At 41.0% G+C, this 15,203-nt stretch overlaps 1 protein-coding gene across 4 annotated transcripts in view; it reads right to left on the minus strand.

Moving 5' to 3' along the window:
* The window catches only part of Cep162 (centrosomal protein 162), a 64,926-nt gene extending 51,289 nt beyond the window's left edge, over nucleotides 1–13,637 (minus strand). Inside the window, exons 1-6 of one of the 4 annotated variants that reach the window (XM_031343493.1) lie at nucleotides 13,370–13,637; nucleotides 12,052–12,164; nucleotides 8,787–8,910; nucleotides 3,596–3,742; nucleotides 3,168–3,351; nucleotides 1,174–1,241 (exon numbers count right to left, since the gene is read on the minus strand). In XM_031343493.1, the coding sequence (XP_031199353.1) occupies nucleotides 1,174–1,241; nucleotides 3,168–3,351; nucleotides 3,596–3,742; nucleotides 8,787–8,910; nucleotides 12,052–12,108 (580 nt within the window). In that variant the 5' untranslated portion in view covers nucleotides 12,109–12,164; nucleotides 13,370–13,637. The other 3 variants (XM_031343495.1, XM_031343494.1, XM_031343496.1) reach the window with 3 other exon arrangements.
* Between the last annotated feature and the right edge of the window lie 1,566 nt (nucleotides 13,638–15,203).

Raw genomic sequence — 15,203 nt, forward strand, 5'->3', positions numbered from 1 at the left:
AAAAAAAATATTTTCAAACACTAAAGCTAGGAGACTTTGTTCTTAACAGCAGCATGAACTTGATGGCTTAAAGTGGGTTCTTCATGTTGAAGAAAAGGCAGTGTGGAAACTACAATCCATGTACAGGATTATATAGAGTCCAGGACCTGACAGTAAGCAATGGGCCAAGACAATTCTTTACAAGGATACACTCTGCACTCCTTAAAAGATCTTCAATAACAGTAACAACATATGCTGGTATTTTAAGACAAGTAGAACAAAAAATACCTAAAAATAGGCATTTTGAAGGGGGCTATTTTTGGCATTATTAAAATCCATATGAAGTAGAATATTATTGGAAATACTCTAATAAGGTAAAAAATAAGTGTGATTTGTAGCAACTAAGACAAAAATACAACAAAAAGGTTTAACTAAGAAGCCAAAAGATGGAATAGAATAGAATTCTGTAAGTAAACAAGGAGAATGCAGAACAAAAACAATAAAAGACAAAAAACAAGCTGAGTGTGAAATCCAGCACTCAAGAACCCAAGGCACAAGGACTGATGTGAGTTCATGGTAGACACTGGCTATATAGCAATGTTCTCATCTCAAAAAACTAAAAATGAAAATAATGTTCATAACCATATCATAAGCAGCACTTGTAAAGGGTAGATGCTTATCAATTACACAACAGAGGAAACCATCTTAGTCAGAAAAGCAAAGCCCAGCTAGGTCAAATCATTTTAAATAAAACACACACACACACACACACACACACACACACACACACACACCTTTAATACCAGCACTTGGCAAAGACAGGAGGATCTCTTGATTTTAGACCAGCCTCCCCTACTTAGTGAGGTTTGGGCGGGCCTGCTTCACAGAGCAAAGCCAGCCAATACTGTCTAGCAAGACTTCATCTTTAACATAAAGTCAGAAGAGAGAAAAGGTGTTGCCTCTTGGCACCACACTTTGGAGCTTGCTCTGCCTTTGGATTCCCACAATCTCTGCACATAATTTTCTGCCCAGCTTCAACATATGAGACAACAGGAACTCTTAGCTTCTGAGATAACAACCGAGGCACTGTACACTCTGCCTCTCGGGGAACTTTCCAAGACAACGCGGTCTACCTTTGCAGTACTGTTCTCACCATGCCTGTATAAAGTCGTACCATTTTTTCAGTGAAGTTACCTGGCAGTTCTTCATGTTCTGATTCATTTTCACTTCCATCTTCAACTGGTTCTGCATTACCTTGACATCTGAATAACATGGAACATGTACTATTACAGGTTAATATATATTCATACAACATATGTTATATTATATGTTTTAAATTTTCCAGAAATTTAAAATTCTAAATTATGTCTTCTCAAGTTCTACCAAATTTTTACCAAAGCTAAAAATTAAGGTGATAGAAGGAAAACATTTTGAAAACAAAAAATTCTTAAGACTTATCATTAAATTATAGCAGTATAAATAATCAAAAGAAAATGCTATTTTTTCTTAAATACAAACCACATAATTTTATATGTGTGCATATGATGTATATGCATCATCCCATGAATCAGGTAACTCTTCTTCATAGAGATTAGGAACAATGAGATTTGAGGAGAATTAAGTAAGGTTTACAGGAAGGTCAAAACAACAAAAGTCCACAAAATGAGATTAGCATTTATATGCCAATAAGAAATTTAACTTTTAACAGACGCTGAAATGGGGCTTGCAGTGGTTTGCATAGTGGCCCCCATAGGATCACATACTTTAATACTTGTTCCTCAGTTGGTGGAATTGTTTAGAAGGATTAGGTATGGCCTCGTTGGAGACCGTGTGTCACAGGGGGACGCAGTCTTTAAGGTTTCAAAAGCCCAGTGTTCCCAGTTAGCTCTCTGGGCCTGGTGCTGTGGATCAAGATGTGAGCTCTCAGCTGTTCCTGCTGCCATGCCTTTGCTCTATCGTCATGGACTCTAGCCCTCTGGAATTACGAAGCCCCATGTACACTCTCTCTTAGAAGTTGCCTTGGTCACAGTGTTTAAACTATCACAGCAACAGAATGTAACTAAGGCAGGGCTCTGACCTGGGTACTGGCATGGCTGTGAGAAATACAGTCCATTGCTTCTGACTGAGGACTCCTGCTAACTGTCACTAGCTACAACACTGGAAGCTTGTACGCATACTGCAGTGTCGGAACCCACAGCCCACCTTTTATTTTTATCTAATTTATTATCATTATACTATTTTATCTGCTGTATCAGAAACCAAGCATCTTTAGAGTTGGCTATGCTTACTCACACTGTGACTCTTCCAACCCTTTCAATTCTACCTTTGTGTTTTAAAACCCTAAACAAACAGATTTTCATTTAGAAGAAGATACACAAGTATACGGATAGTAAAGCTAGGGAAGTTAAAGACCTTAGCAAAGATTCAAGAATGGCAATGATCAATTATGCACATGGTGTGGGCAGCTCAATCAACTAGGATTTCTATATAGATGCGGTTCCTGATAACAGTTACCACGCATAGAGGTAAGACACAAACCAAACCTGTCTTTGCTTCTTTTTTAAAATACAAATTTATAATAATATCCTGGATTTTTACTTTCCTTTGTCCATAGAAAGCCAGTTTGTTTCCTAGCAAAGACTTGCCATGTACTACTTTGGTTCTGATAGTATCTTAGGTAAGAAATTTCAGGTATCTAAAGGCAGAATGGAGATTCAACTACACCTTAACACACTCTGTCCATACATAAGAAAATCCACGACTATAATGAACACAGAACACAGTTAAAAAATAAAATTTGAGGTGGGGGCATGGCTGTTCGTAAAGTGCTTGCCAGATAAGCAAGAGGACTTGAGTTCATGTCCCTGGAAACCACAGGGACAATGCACAGTACTGTGTGCCTATAATCCCAGCAGTGACAAGTTGGACACAGGAGGATCCCTGAAGCTTGCTGGTCAGCCATTTTAGCTGGACTAGCACTCTCCAGGTTCACTGAAGGTACCATTTCCGGAAAAAAAAAAAAAAAAAAAAGGTGGAGAGAAATTAAGGAAGATGCCTGCCACCAAACCCTGGCCTCCATACATTAAAAAAAAAAGAGAGAGATTTAATTTGTCTGTTATATGTTTATCTACTAGAATTCATAAACATATAGAAAAGCACTATAAAATTAATGTTTTTATTGTATTTACCTATGTAAAGCTTTGAATTGTGCGGAGTCGTCAGAATCCAGTTCTTGATTTAATTTCGAGTAATCAATAGAAGACGTCAAGCCTTTCTCAAGCCTGGCGAAGAACTGCTCTTTCTCCTCTTGTTCTTCTAACGTGTCCAAGCCCAAACCAAGAGTGCTATGATGGAGCTCAGAAACAACCAATTCTGCAGAGAAATGAATGAAAAATAATTTTGTTAATATGCCCAACTTTGATAAAATTAAGCAACGCTTTTATGGACACTGTACTGGAACCTCCCCCACCAAGCAGAGCTACAGAAGGCTGTAAGCTTGAGTTCTGACTCTCTGGGGAGATCGTATGATCTGTCTGTATGCATGGTCTGAGCCCACTCCTGCAAAGTCTTTGAAGTTCAGTACCAGTGACTTCCCGACTCATATCCCATGTCTCACCATTAGCTTCTAAGCTGTCAACACTTAAGATGGAGGTTCCACTGCTCTTAAGAAACTGAACTTTTTCAGCAGACTCTTCTTCTGTGTCCATAATCGGTTGATGTGTCTTCTTTGTCTTTAAATAGCTCACATTTGTTCCAAGCAGTCCTGGGGGAAAGACTTTATGAACTGGTATTCATATTTATAGTCAGGGAGCTATATCCAGGAAGCTGTTCTGTTCAGAATGCCAATACAAGAATATTGTCTTATTAATTTTATGTATAATGGCTACAAAACAAATCTGTCATACTACACAAAAAAATAACTAGACCTAGAATTCACAAAAAACTATAATTCTGTTTGGTTACAGTACCCTCATTTTTAAAATTTTTAGAATTTGCATAAGATTCCTTCATGCGGTTTTGCTGCTTGAGCTAAACTGTGAAGTGTATGAACCAGCACACAGAACTCAAGGTGGGGGTATAGGACAAATAAGAGGTCTAGACAAGATCCTTGTTGGTTTAAGTATCATTTCAAGAAAATGTTTGAAGTAATAATTTCTCAAACACTGGGGAAGTCTCACACCTGGGTATGTGCAATATTGTTGGGGGAGGGGGATGATTTTACAGTCTCTAACAATATTTTTAAATGTTTCCTTTTCTCAGAAACTGAGATATGATGGACATATTAAAAATGTTTCATGATTGATTCCTGTTATAATTAGCTTCTGCTATCTACTTGACACAAACCCTTAGCTGGATTCCAGAATCAAGCTCTTTTCTGGCTTCATGTGAGTAATGGTCTCACAAGGTCAGACAATGATTTCTACACTGCTGTACAAAGTCAAGATCTACCCACAGACACTACAGGTGACTAAGTGTATGACAGCTGGGGTGTTGCTATGGCAACTTTTCATTCTGGCTCTAAGGCTAGGCTCAAGAGATGCGACCCAGATAAAAAAGGCTTACCAAGGACAAGGCACTTAACAGGAACTCACAGATAATGTAGTTACTGTGCAGCAGGAGAATTAGTCTTACTTACTAGGCAAAACCTACCAGCCTTACAACAACTAAAAAAAGAAAAAAAATCAAAATCCAATATTCCAACAGAATTTGGTCAGTTTTAATGTTTAATGATAGCTACTCAAGATTGGTAATAGATGTATCCCTCTCCTTAGGATGGGTATACAGGTCTCTCAGAAGCTTCATCAATCTGATGGCAGGTCTCCCATCTTGTGAGTACAATAATGCCTGGTAACAGAACATACTTGGAACTCACTAAATGCTTGTGACTGGGAACAGGGCAAGATACACTCCGAGTGTAGTGGAATTAATCTCTCTTGTGCCTTGTCTAGTTTTCTCTACTTTTTTATTGACTACACCTACTTTGGTCAAGATCTTCTTTTTAAAAAAAAATTGATAATTAAGTTGTTACAGGCAAATGTTTTTATTCCAAGAGTTATTCTTTCCTTTTGGAATATTTTTATATTTCTGCTCTGATTTGGCATCTTCTAAGAAAAAAAAAGGCCTCAATGCCAATTAAGTCCCAAATTTTGGCAATAATTTTTTTTTTATTCCTTCTTAAATCTTTTTTTTTTTTACACTCCAGATTTTATTCCCCTCCCAGTCCACCCTCTGACTGTTCCACATCCCATACCTCCTCCTCACTCCCTTGTCTCCATGAAGATGTCCCCACACCCTCACCTCCCACCCCAGCAGACTTGTAAACTCCCTGGGGCCTACAGTCTCTTGAGGGTTAGGTGCATCTTCTCTGACTGAACCAAGACTCAGCAGTCCTCTGCTGTATATGTGTTAGAGGCCTCATATCAGCTGGTATATGCTGCCTGGTTGGTGGTCCAGTGTCTGCTCTATCTCAGGGGGTCCAGATTAATTGAGACTGCTGGTCCTCCTACAGGGTCACCCTTCTCAGCTTCTTCCAGTCTTCCCTAATTCAACCACAGAGGTCAGCTGCATTTGTCCATTGTTTGGGTGCAAATATCTGCATCTGATTCTTTCAGCTGCTTGTTGGGTTTTTCGGAGGACAGTCATGATAGGTCCCTTTTTGTTTGTGCTCCATAGCCTCAGTAATAGTGTCAGGCCTTGGGGCCTCCCCTTGAGCTGGATCCCACTTTGGGCCTGTTGCTGGACCTTCTTATCCTCAGGCTCCTCTCCATTTCCATCCCTACAGTTCTTTCAGACAGGTACAATTATGAGTCAGAGTTCTGACTGTGGGATAGCAATCCCATCCCACACTTGATGCCCTGTCTTTCTGCTAGAAGTAGACTCTACAAGTTCCTTCTCCCCACTGTAGGGCATATCATCTAAGGTCCATCCCTTTGAGTCCTAAGAGTCTCTCACTTCCCAGGTTTCTGGTACATTCTGGACTCCCCACCCCCCGCAACCTCCTACCTCCCTGTTTCCATTCTTTCTGCTAGCCCTCAGGGCTTCAGTCATTTACCCCCAACCAATACCAGATCATGTTCCCTTCCCTCCTGCTCCCCTGTTCCCTTTCCCTTCCAGGACTCTCGCCCCCTCTTCCCTTGTGATTGCTTTCTTCTCCCTCCCAAGTGGGACTGAGGCGTCCTCACTTGGGCCTTTCAGCTTGTTGACCTTTTTGAGTTCTGTGGACTGTATCTTGGGTATTCTGCACTATTTTTTTTCTTGGCTAATATCCACTTATTAGTGAGAACATGCTATGCATGTCCTTTTGGGTCTGAGATACCTCACTCAGGATGATATTTTCTAGTTCCATCCATTTGTCTGCAAAACTCAGGATGTCCTCATTCTTAATAGCTGAGTAGTATTCCACTGTGTAAATGAACCACATTTTCTGTATCCATTCTTCTGTCTTGGGATATCTGGGTTGTTTCCAGCTTCTGGCTATCACAAACAAGGCCACTTTGAATATAGTAGTACACATGTCCCTGTGGCATGATGGGGCATCTTTTGGGTATATTCCTAAGAGTGGTATTGCTGGGTGGTAGATCTATTTCCAATTTTCTGAGGAACCTCTGGATTGATTCCAGAGTGGTTGTACCAGTTTGCAATCCCACCAGCAATGGAGGAGTGCTTCTCTTTCTCCACATCCTCGTCAACATGTGCTGTCACCTAAGCTTTTGATCTTAGCCATTCTGATTGGTGTAAGGTGGAATCTCAGGGTCATTTTGATTTGCATTTCTTTGATCACTAAGGACTTTGAACACTTCTTTAGGTGCTTCTCAGTCATTTGAGATTCCTCTGTTGTGAATTCTCAGTTTAGTTTTATATCCCACTTTTTGATTGGGTTGTTTGGTTTTTTGGTTGTTAGCTTCTTGAGTTCTTTATATATTTTGGATAATAACCCTCTATTGAATGTGGGGTTAGTGATGAATTTTTTCCCAATCTGTAGGTTGCCAATTTGTCTTATTGGTTATGCCCTTTGCCTTACAGAGCTTTCCAGTTTCATGAGGTCCCATTTATCAATTCTTGATCTTAGAGCATGAGCCACTGGAGTTCTGTTTAGGAAATTTCCTCCAATGAGTTCCAGGCTCTTTCCCACTTTCTCTTCTATTAGATTCAGTGTATCTGGTTTTATGCTAAGGTCCTTAATCCACTTGGACTTGACCTTTGTGCAAAGTGACAAATGGCAATAATTTTCAAATTACTTTATCCTTTGATACTTTTTCTTATTTATTTATTTATTTATTTATTTACTTATTTTACATCCTGATTTCAGCCTCCCTCTCCTCCCAGTTTTTCCCCTTTCCTCATTCTCTCTCCCCCTCTCCTCTGATGAGAGAGAAGCTTCCACGTCAACCACCCCTGGCACATCAAGTCACTGCAGGACTAGGCACATCCTCTCCCACTGAGCCAGACAAGGCAGCCTGGTTAGAACAGGATCCTCAGGCAGGCATAATATCTTTTTTGAACACTAATGGGAAAAATGAATTTAGAAAAGAATTCTTTATAGGCATTCTTAGCATTGTTGCATGGTGTTGGGATTCATGAAGAATCACCCGGATGTTTTTACTCAGAAATTCCTTTAATGTACTGCAGCGTTAAAAACAAACAAAAAGTAAACAACAACAACAACAACAACAACAATAAAATACTAATGAGAACTGTGAGACCTATGCTGATATGGGGAGAGAAGACCTTCCCATCCATACAAGGCTCCCAAGTCCAGGAGTACCACAAAATGTGGAAAGGCCCCTGTGGTGTTCTAAGCTCAAAGGAGAGAACACGAATGCTAACAGGGAGCTAGCTAGAAGAGTTACTACAGAACTGTGTGAAGCAGCGATGCTGAGCCTTACTGGCCAAGGAAGAGGAGACAGCAGAGGAGTATGGGTAAGAAGTGGGGCCCACAGGCTGGGATACAAAGATGTTTCTAGAAGACAGAACAATTGAGTGTGGCTGGATCACATGAGGTGGAGAGCTACCATGGGATTATGTAGAACGTCAAAGAATTCAGGTACAATCTTATCCAGGGTTGGGGTATGAAAAGAAAAACAAACACACAAAACAAAAACCCTCAACAACAACCCTCAACAACAGCCATAAAAACCATAGGTAAGAATCTTCCTATAAAAGGAGACACAGAAAAACAAATGCTATTACTCAACACGCTTGTGCTTAACCCTGACCCACAGTGCAAACACAGCAGTAGCTGTTTTCCTTTACATCTGTGGCAGCATCATGTACAGAAGTCTGTCGTACATAATGTGACTTGCTTCAGGTCATAGACAGCACTACATATGATGCACACCTATCATATATGTAAGCAATACTTATATTGCATGTGACTGGGGACATCCTGGGAAAAGTACAAAGACATGTCAAAGAAGATGAATGTATTTCTTACAGTTGAGGAAGTAAATTGCTTTTCATGATTTATTAGCAAGCACATTATACTTATTTGTTAATTGGTTACATGAATATAGTGGCCGATTATTTATTAAGCTACCGTAAGTAGCTTAGACATATGCAAAGATTTATCTCCTTAATTTCAATGTATATAAATGATCTTAATGCAAACTAATGTAAAAAAGTATTCTCAGTTACATAATGTGTAACAAAGTTGAATAATAGGAAAATCAACTCAAGCCTCAGAAATCCACACCATTAGTATTTCCTTTATGGTGTAGTGGTGCAGGAATACAGTCTAGAATGAAATGTCTTGACTGACCTCTTGTGGTCAAATGATTTAAAACAACAACACAAAAATTAGGCTTTACCATCATCTTCAAAATCATCTTCGGCTATCCACCAAGGCACTGGGTCTTTCTTCTTCATTTCCTTGCTGTCTTCATTAGGTTGTCTGGGTGTTTTATTTGAATTTTCAAAAGAATCATCTGAAAGCTGAATTAAATACAAGTTACTAACTTTTAAAATCCATTTCAAATTATAAAGTCCCAGACATTATGTTTGTTTTTCTTTAGTTCTCACAGTTCAATTATCATGTGAGCCTCAGCAAGAATGTGTAAATCTCATCTCCAGACACTGGCAGCCAAACTTAAAACCCAAGCACGGGTCTTTGAATACACATTATATGTAGAATTAAACAAGATGCTGTGGTGGTTTGAATGAAAATGGCCCCCGCAGGCTTATTGGGAATGGCACTAGTAGGAGGTATGGCCTTGTTGGAAGAAGTGTGTCACTGAGGGTGGCTTTGAAGGTTTCAAAAGCTCAACCCAGTTCCCAGGCCACTCTTCTCCTGCTGATTCAGATCCAGACACAGAACTCACAGCTACCTCTCTAACACCAAGTCTGTGTACTGCCTTGTTTCCCAATGTGATGACAATGTTCTAACCCTCTGAACCTGCAGGCCAACCCCAATTAAATATTTTCCTTTATATGAGTTGCTGTGGTCATGGTGTCTCTTCACAGCAACAGAAACACTAGCTAAGACAAGTACAACAACAAAATAAGAAAATCTGATCAATATACTTGCTTAGAAAAGAAATAGAGGATAAAATCCTAAATTCTGGGCATTTTCTAGGGCCTAAGAACAAGTGGCAATTGAGCAAACTTGTTACAATGACAGAGTTGTGAGGTCTCAGTGGGTGAAGAGGTAGTAACCCCCAGAACTAAACATTTTGTCCCAGATATTAATAAACATGTATGTATTTGTCCCTTTCTGCTCCTTGGCTATTATATTACTACAATTCTGAATCCCTTTTTCTAGCCTCAACAGCTCTCTCCCTGGTAGCCAATAAAGTAGCCTTCCTCTTCTGAGATAATAGAGAAAGAACTAAAGGACACCCTCCTTCTCATCCCACCACCACACTCGAATCCTGTGAGACTGCTCCCCACCCAAAAGTCACCATCGTTATTCTTCTGCTCTCAAGAGAACCCACTGAGGGGTCCCTCTCCCTCTCCTGGCTCCTTAGCCATGCAGACTCACTATCTTTACTTCCTTGGCCTCCTCTCTTCCCATGCCCCTCCTAGTCTCCCATTCAGCACCATATCTCCAGTACCCACCTGCTAAATGCCTGTCACAAAGAAAAAATGGTCAGTCATCCCCCGAACACATATGGAATGCTCTACTGATGAATTGAGCAGCGAGTGTCCTCCTAAGTTCCTCTTCTTCTTTATGGCCTCGTACATAGCTGGTTAACAGTTAGGGGCTCCTGAGCCCACTTCTCCAACACAAGAGTTCTTGTTGACTGCTGTTAGAGGATATTTGAACCTGTTTCTAGTTAGGGTATGTTTCAGTCCTTAGTATACATCTTTAATTCCTCTGGCTAAAATACAGATACACTCCTAGTGCTCATCTTAATTAATCCCAAATAATGAAGGTAAGCTAGCTTGTAGAAGGAAGCACCCATGTTTAAAAGTGATGCCTGAGTGGCAGAAAAAGTGATGAATCAAAGAAAGATTTGAGAGAAGAGGATCTGCTCAACTCTCATGAGAAGAGGGAGGAAAGGGGTGGTACTTATGGGAAAGACAGCGCAGAAGAAGAGAGTACAGTACAGGAATACAGTAGAGCCTGTGGAGAGCAGTGCAGTAGAGGGGGAGAGGAGAGCAGCACAGAGAGGGAGAAGGAGGCAGTTTTACCAGGAGAGTTTACCGAGATAGGCTGAAGAGAGAATAAGCTACACAAAGGTGAAGACAGAGAAAGCCAGGGAATGAGAAGGAGCCAGAAGATTAAAAAAGATTGCTAGAGTTAGATTGAGGCCAAGCAGAGGCCAAGAGAAAAGCCCGATTGAATCAGTCAGCAGAGAGAGGAGTTTGATCCAGAACAGCTGAGTTGAACAAGCCAGCCAGAGCTCAGGGTGGCTACCTAAACCTCTGATTTATTATCAGTCTGAATGCCGGGTATCTCCATCACTTTCCAGTTGGTCTTTAAGCATACTACTACCTCGCTGAAACATTCCACTTCCTGCCCACTTTCTTTGTCTACGTACAGGGATAGAACCACAGACCATTCAGAGTTATGGCAAAGATGAGACAGACAGAGGATGAGTATCTTCCCTTTCCTGTCAGAACACAGTAGGTGGTCTGACTTACAAAATCTTCTTCACTGCTTTGCAAGTTATTATCATCAAACAGAACCCAAAACCTAGCCCTCAGATAGTAAAGATGATGCGAATCAGGGCCTTCATAAAGGAATACATGGTTGGTGGGAATGACAGAGCATATGACTAGACAATTTCATGACTAGGCAAATGTTGAGAAGAGATTGCATGACTACACTCACATTTGCATGACTATTCAGAGCAACATTATTCATGACTGTCCAAAATGGAACAATCCCAAATGCTACCATCTGAAAACTTATAAGCATTATATCCACAAAATGGCAAACCACTCACTAAAGGCATGCTGATACCTACATAAACCCTGAAAACACCATGCAAAGTAAAAGAAGCCAGACTTTCAAAGACCACACGTGCTATACAGTTCCATTTCTATGAAGATGTGTAACAGCCAAACTTGAAGACAAAACAGTAAGTGATAACCTAAGGCTAGGGAAGGACAAGGAGCTAAGATTAACAGCTAAAGGATAGGGGTTTCTTTTTAGGAATGGTATATGCTTTCAGCAACTGACTATGGTGAAGGTTATATAATTCATACTTTAAGTGGGTGAATTGAATGATTTATGAATTATAACTGAAGAAAGTTAACTTTTAAAAAAAAATTGGGTTGAACCACTCTCCTATAACCAGAAATTGAGCAAAATGTTTGTTCGACATGGTTCTCTCCCTCTCCTTATGTGTGAGTGTGTTTGTGAGTGAGCACATGCACACATGCACCAGGGAGGGAATGCTGCATTCACTGGGACTGTTGGGTAGACTGGGTGAGAAAATGGCATCGAGCTAACAGGTGCCAGCATTTGAAATGAGTCGAACTGAGGGATGGCTGGGTAGTTCTGTAGGTGGGAGTAGAAGGAATGTTGTGCTGACGGGGTGGTTTATATTTTTGGATGAAAGCACTTAAGGATGGATCTTAAAAGACAAATTTACAATAAATGTTACAATAAATAAGGCTTGAGCTTACCTCCTTCATAAACCGTTCAAATTCTTCATCAAGGTCTATTTTGGAATAGTGAGCCATGGTTAGTAATTTTCACGTCACAAAGTATCCTAAATTTATTTATAGCACTGGAAACACTAAATGACAGAAACAGAAGAAAGAATAAACACCTCTTGAGGAAAACAACATCATTAAAACAACACTACTTTAAACTTCAACTTCTCAAGGCAGTTTTATATATGCACACATCTATATGATATAACTTGACAGTTATATTGCAATTACAGGGGTCTACTTCATTGAAGCTAACTGGCTTGGACAAGTAGCTTGTGAAGTTTATCTTCTCAAGGTCGATAATTACATTTCATCCAGTTGTTCAGAGGTGAGCTCCAGGATATTTTCCACTGTATATTTCCACTGTCTCTGCTAATACCTCTCAGAATCCTGGTCCTCACAGAGAATATCAAAAAGGAAAAAAAAAGGCAGGAAGTGGAGAGACCAATATTTTTCTTGTAAAGCACAGCACAAGTTGTGCTGCTTGATACATATATTTTCAAATTAAGGGTTTTGCAAAATAGATTTTTCTATAATCAGGGATTTTCCCAGACATAAATTAAGTGAATTTATAAGACTCAGAATATAATAAAGAATTTAGTGGTACATACCTTAAATTTCTACACTTAGGAGACAGACAGCTCTTTAGTCGGGAGGCCAGCCTGAGTTATTCTGGCCGAGGTTAGTCTGACCTATACAGTGCAACAATGCCTTAAAACATCTCCAAAGCCAAAACTCTTGAAAGTTAACGACATACTCTAGCTACTAATTATGTTTCTCTTGAAGCAAAGGCAGGCTAAAAGAAACAATGCTGCGAACACCTTGAATGGGATGTAGTCAAGTTTGCTGCTCAAGGCTGAACTTCACATAGGTGAGGTCATCTTTAGATCTGCCCTAACTTTTGGATTTAACTCTTTGGGGCAATCCAAACAAACGCTACTTTTCTTTTCTAAGGGACGCCAGCGGTAGGACTCGTGTGTATAGTTTGCCCACCACTCTCTAGGGGAACACCTAATGCTTTTATTTGCATTTTCGACCAAGAGGTCTAAGGGACAGAATAAGGAGCTGGACAAACAGGTTTAGTCAGAGGCAAACCCCACGAGAGGTCCCTCAGCCCAGTTGTGTTCAGGAAGCGCAGATTTGGGGGCTGGCTCGAAGCAAAGACATATCCCACTTGGAGCCCCGGCAGAGGAGCGGAGTAACGCGCAAAACAAAGTTCGGAGACCGGGCCCAAGGTACAAGCTGGAAACAACAACAGGATCGCGGACCGCCACAACGCTTCACCTACCTGCTCCTGGGAGCCCGCGCTCTCCCAGAAAAATCCCGGCGAGCTAGCGGTTGTCAGGGCAACAGACCTCCACGGGCGGGCTCCGCGGTGTCACGTGATCCAGCCCGCCACGTGACCCACGGAGCAGCCAGACAAGCTGCCAGTCTTCTGGTGACTTTCAAATAAAGATTGGAACCTTCACGACTCTTCAGGGTGTGGCGGCCGTAAAGGACGTGGGCGTGGCAGCAGTGTGCACATCCTGCTTTCTCTTCACGCCCTGAAAACCTGAGCTCTGACAGCGGTAGGCAAAGACCTAGGCGCAAGCGCACACTCTGGAGCCAGCGCATGGCTTCCTGGGAGTTGTAGTTTAGTCCCTTTGGGCTCATTCTTCCGCGACGTTCTGTTCCTCTTTCCAGCCTTTCCCACTCTTTTCATTTGAACGCTATTGTCCAGGCTGAAAGTTTTAAAAACGATTTACGAGGGTTGATTTCCTTCACATAACAAGCCATATGTGGGTGTTATGAGAAAAATGCAAACGTATTAGAAATAATTCTGATATTAGAAGAGACGTCTGCCACCCAGTGGACAGGCATTGAAAATACACAACACCGAGATTCTCAGTGAGAGCCTTGCACTAGTTCAGTACCTCTTTTTTTTTTTTGTATCTTACTTTTCAAAACACTCTTCCACAGTGGCTTGCTTGAGTATTTGTGCTCTCTTTCTCTCTTTCCCCTACCCACTCTCTCTATCTCCTTTCTTTCTTTCGCCCTCTAGATATGTATGCACACAGGCACACCAAATCAGAGGAAACCATTTTGGAATGTAAGTAAAATCTTCAAACACTAAAGGGCTTTGCCTCTGGTATAAATAATTCTGTACCTCCTTTCTGGCCCGAACTTTTCATTCAACAATACATATTGACATCCGAGTGTGTACAATCAAGAAACTATCGGATTAAAATACAATAATAGAGACCTGTTTTAAGCTACCATTTATTGAGCTTTGGTGAGAACTTTATGTACATTACTTAATTCTTACAATTAACAAGTCAATTTCTTTTAGTACATATTGAATTGAGCACATTCCATGCCCTATAGACATTGGTACTGTGAAACAGACAAGTAGCCCAGACAACTGTTCAAGGAGTACAGCGAGAAGAATTATGGTGACTGGTCCCGTACACACACTGAGAAAGTTGGGATTTTTTCCACTTGAGGTCTTATTTCAGTCTCACTCACCATAGTTATTTTCTCACCCTCAACTTGTTAGGGTCCAAGATCGAGAGAGAATGATACCCCAAACTCAAATAGTATGCAAAACCAAAGAGTGTTTATTCAGCAGAATTTCCTGCATGGAGGGGCCTCCCCATTCAGGAATGGAGACACGTAGTGGGTTTGCAGGCTCAGCTTTTATGTTTGTCAGTTAGAGGAATTCCAGGGAGGGATATGTGTCCTTTTACCTCGATTGGTCAGCTCTATCTCTAGAGGTATGACTGATTCTACAATTGGTTAGGGCTCTGGAGACTTCCCAGGTTGGTGTGTGTGTGTGTGTGTGTGTGTGTGTGTGTGTGTGTGTGTGTGTGTGTGTGTGTGTGTGTGGTGTTTTATTCATTCTAGCTACCTATTCTTACTTCAGGCCAGATGACAAGGTGTCCTCGGATTGACTGCCTATGGCTTGGTTGGCTGACCACAGGGTCCTGGACTCAGGTTCTCAGCTCTGGGAAACAGAAACTTAGGCCTAGCCTCCCACACTGTCAGTTCACTGCCTCTCATGGAGTCAGCCTGGCTCTGAGCTTAGTCCCTTCAAACTGAGTATTCGACAAGTAATTTAACTATCTGTACTAGTAGATTCTGCT

This window comes from Mastomys coucha, unplaced genomic scaffold (genome assembly GCF_008632895.1).
Source record: "Mastomys coucha isolate ucsf_1 unplaced genomic scaffold, UCSF_Mcou_1 pScaffold23, whole genome shotgun sequence".
Lineage (NCBI taxonomy): Eukaryota > Metazoa > Chordata > Mammalia > Rodentia > Muridae > Mastomys > Mastomys coucha.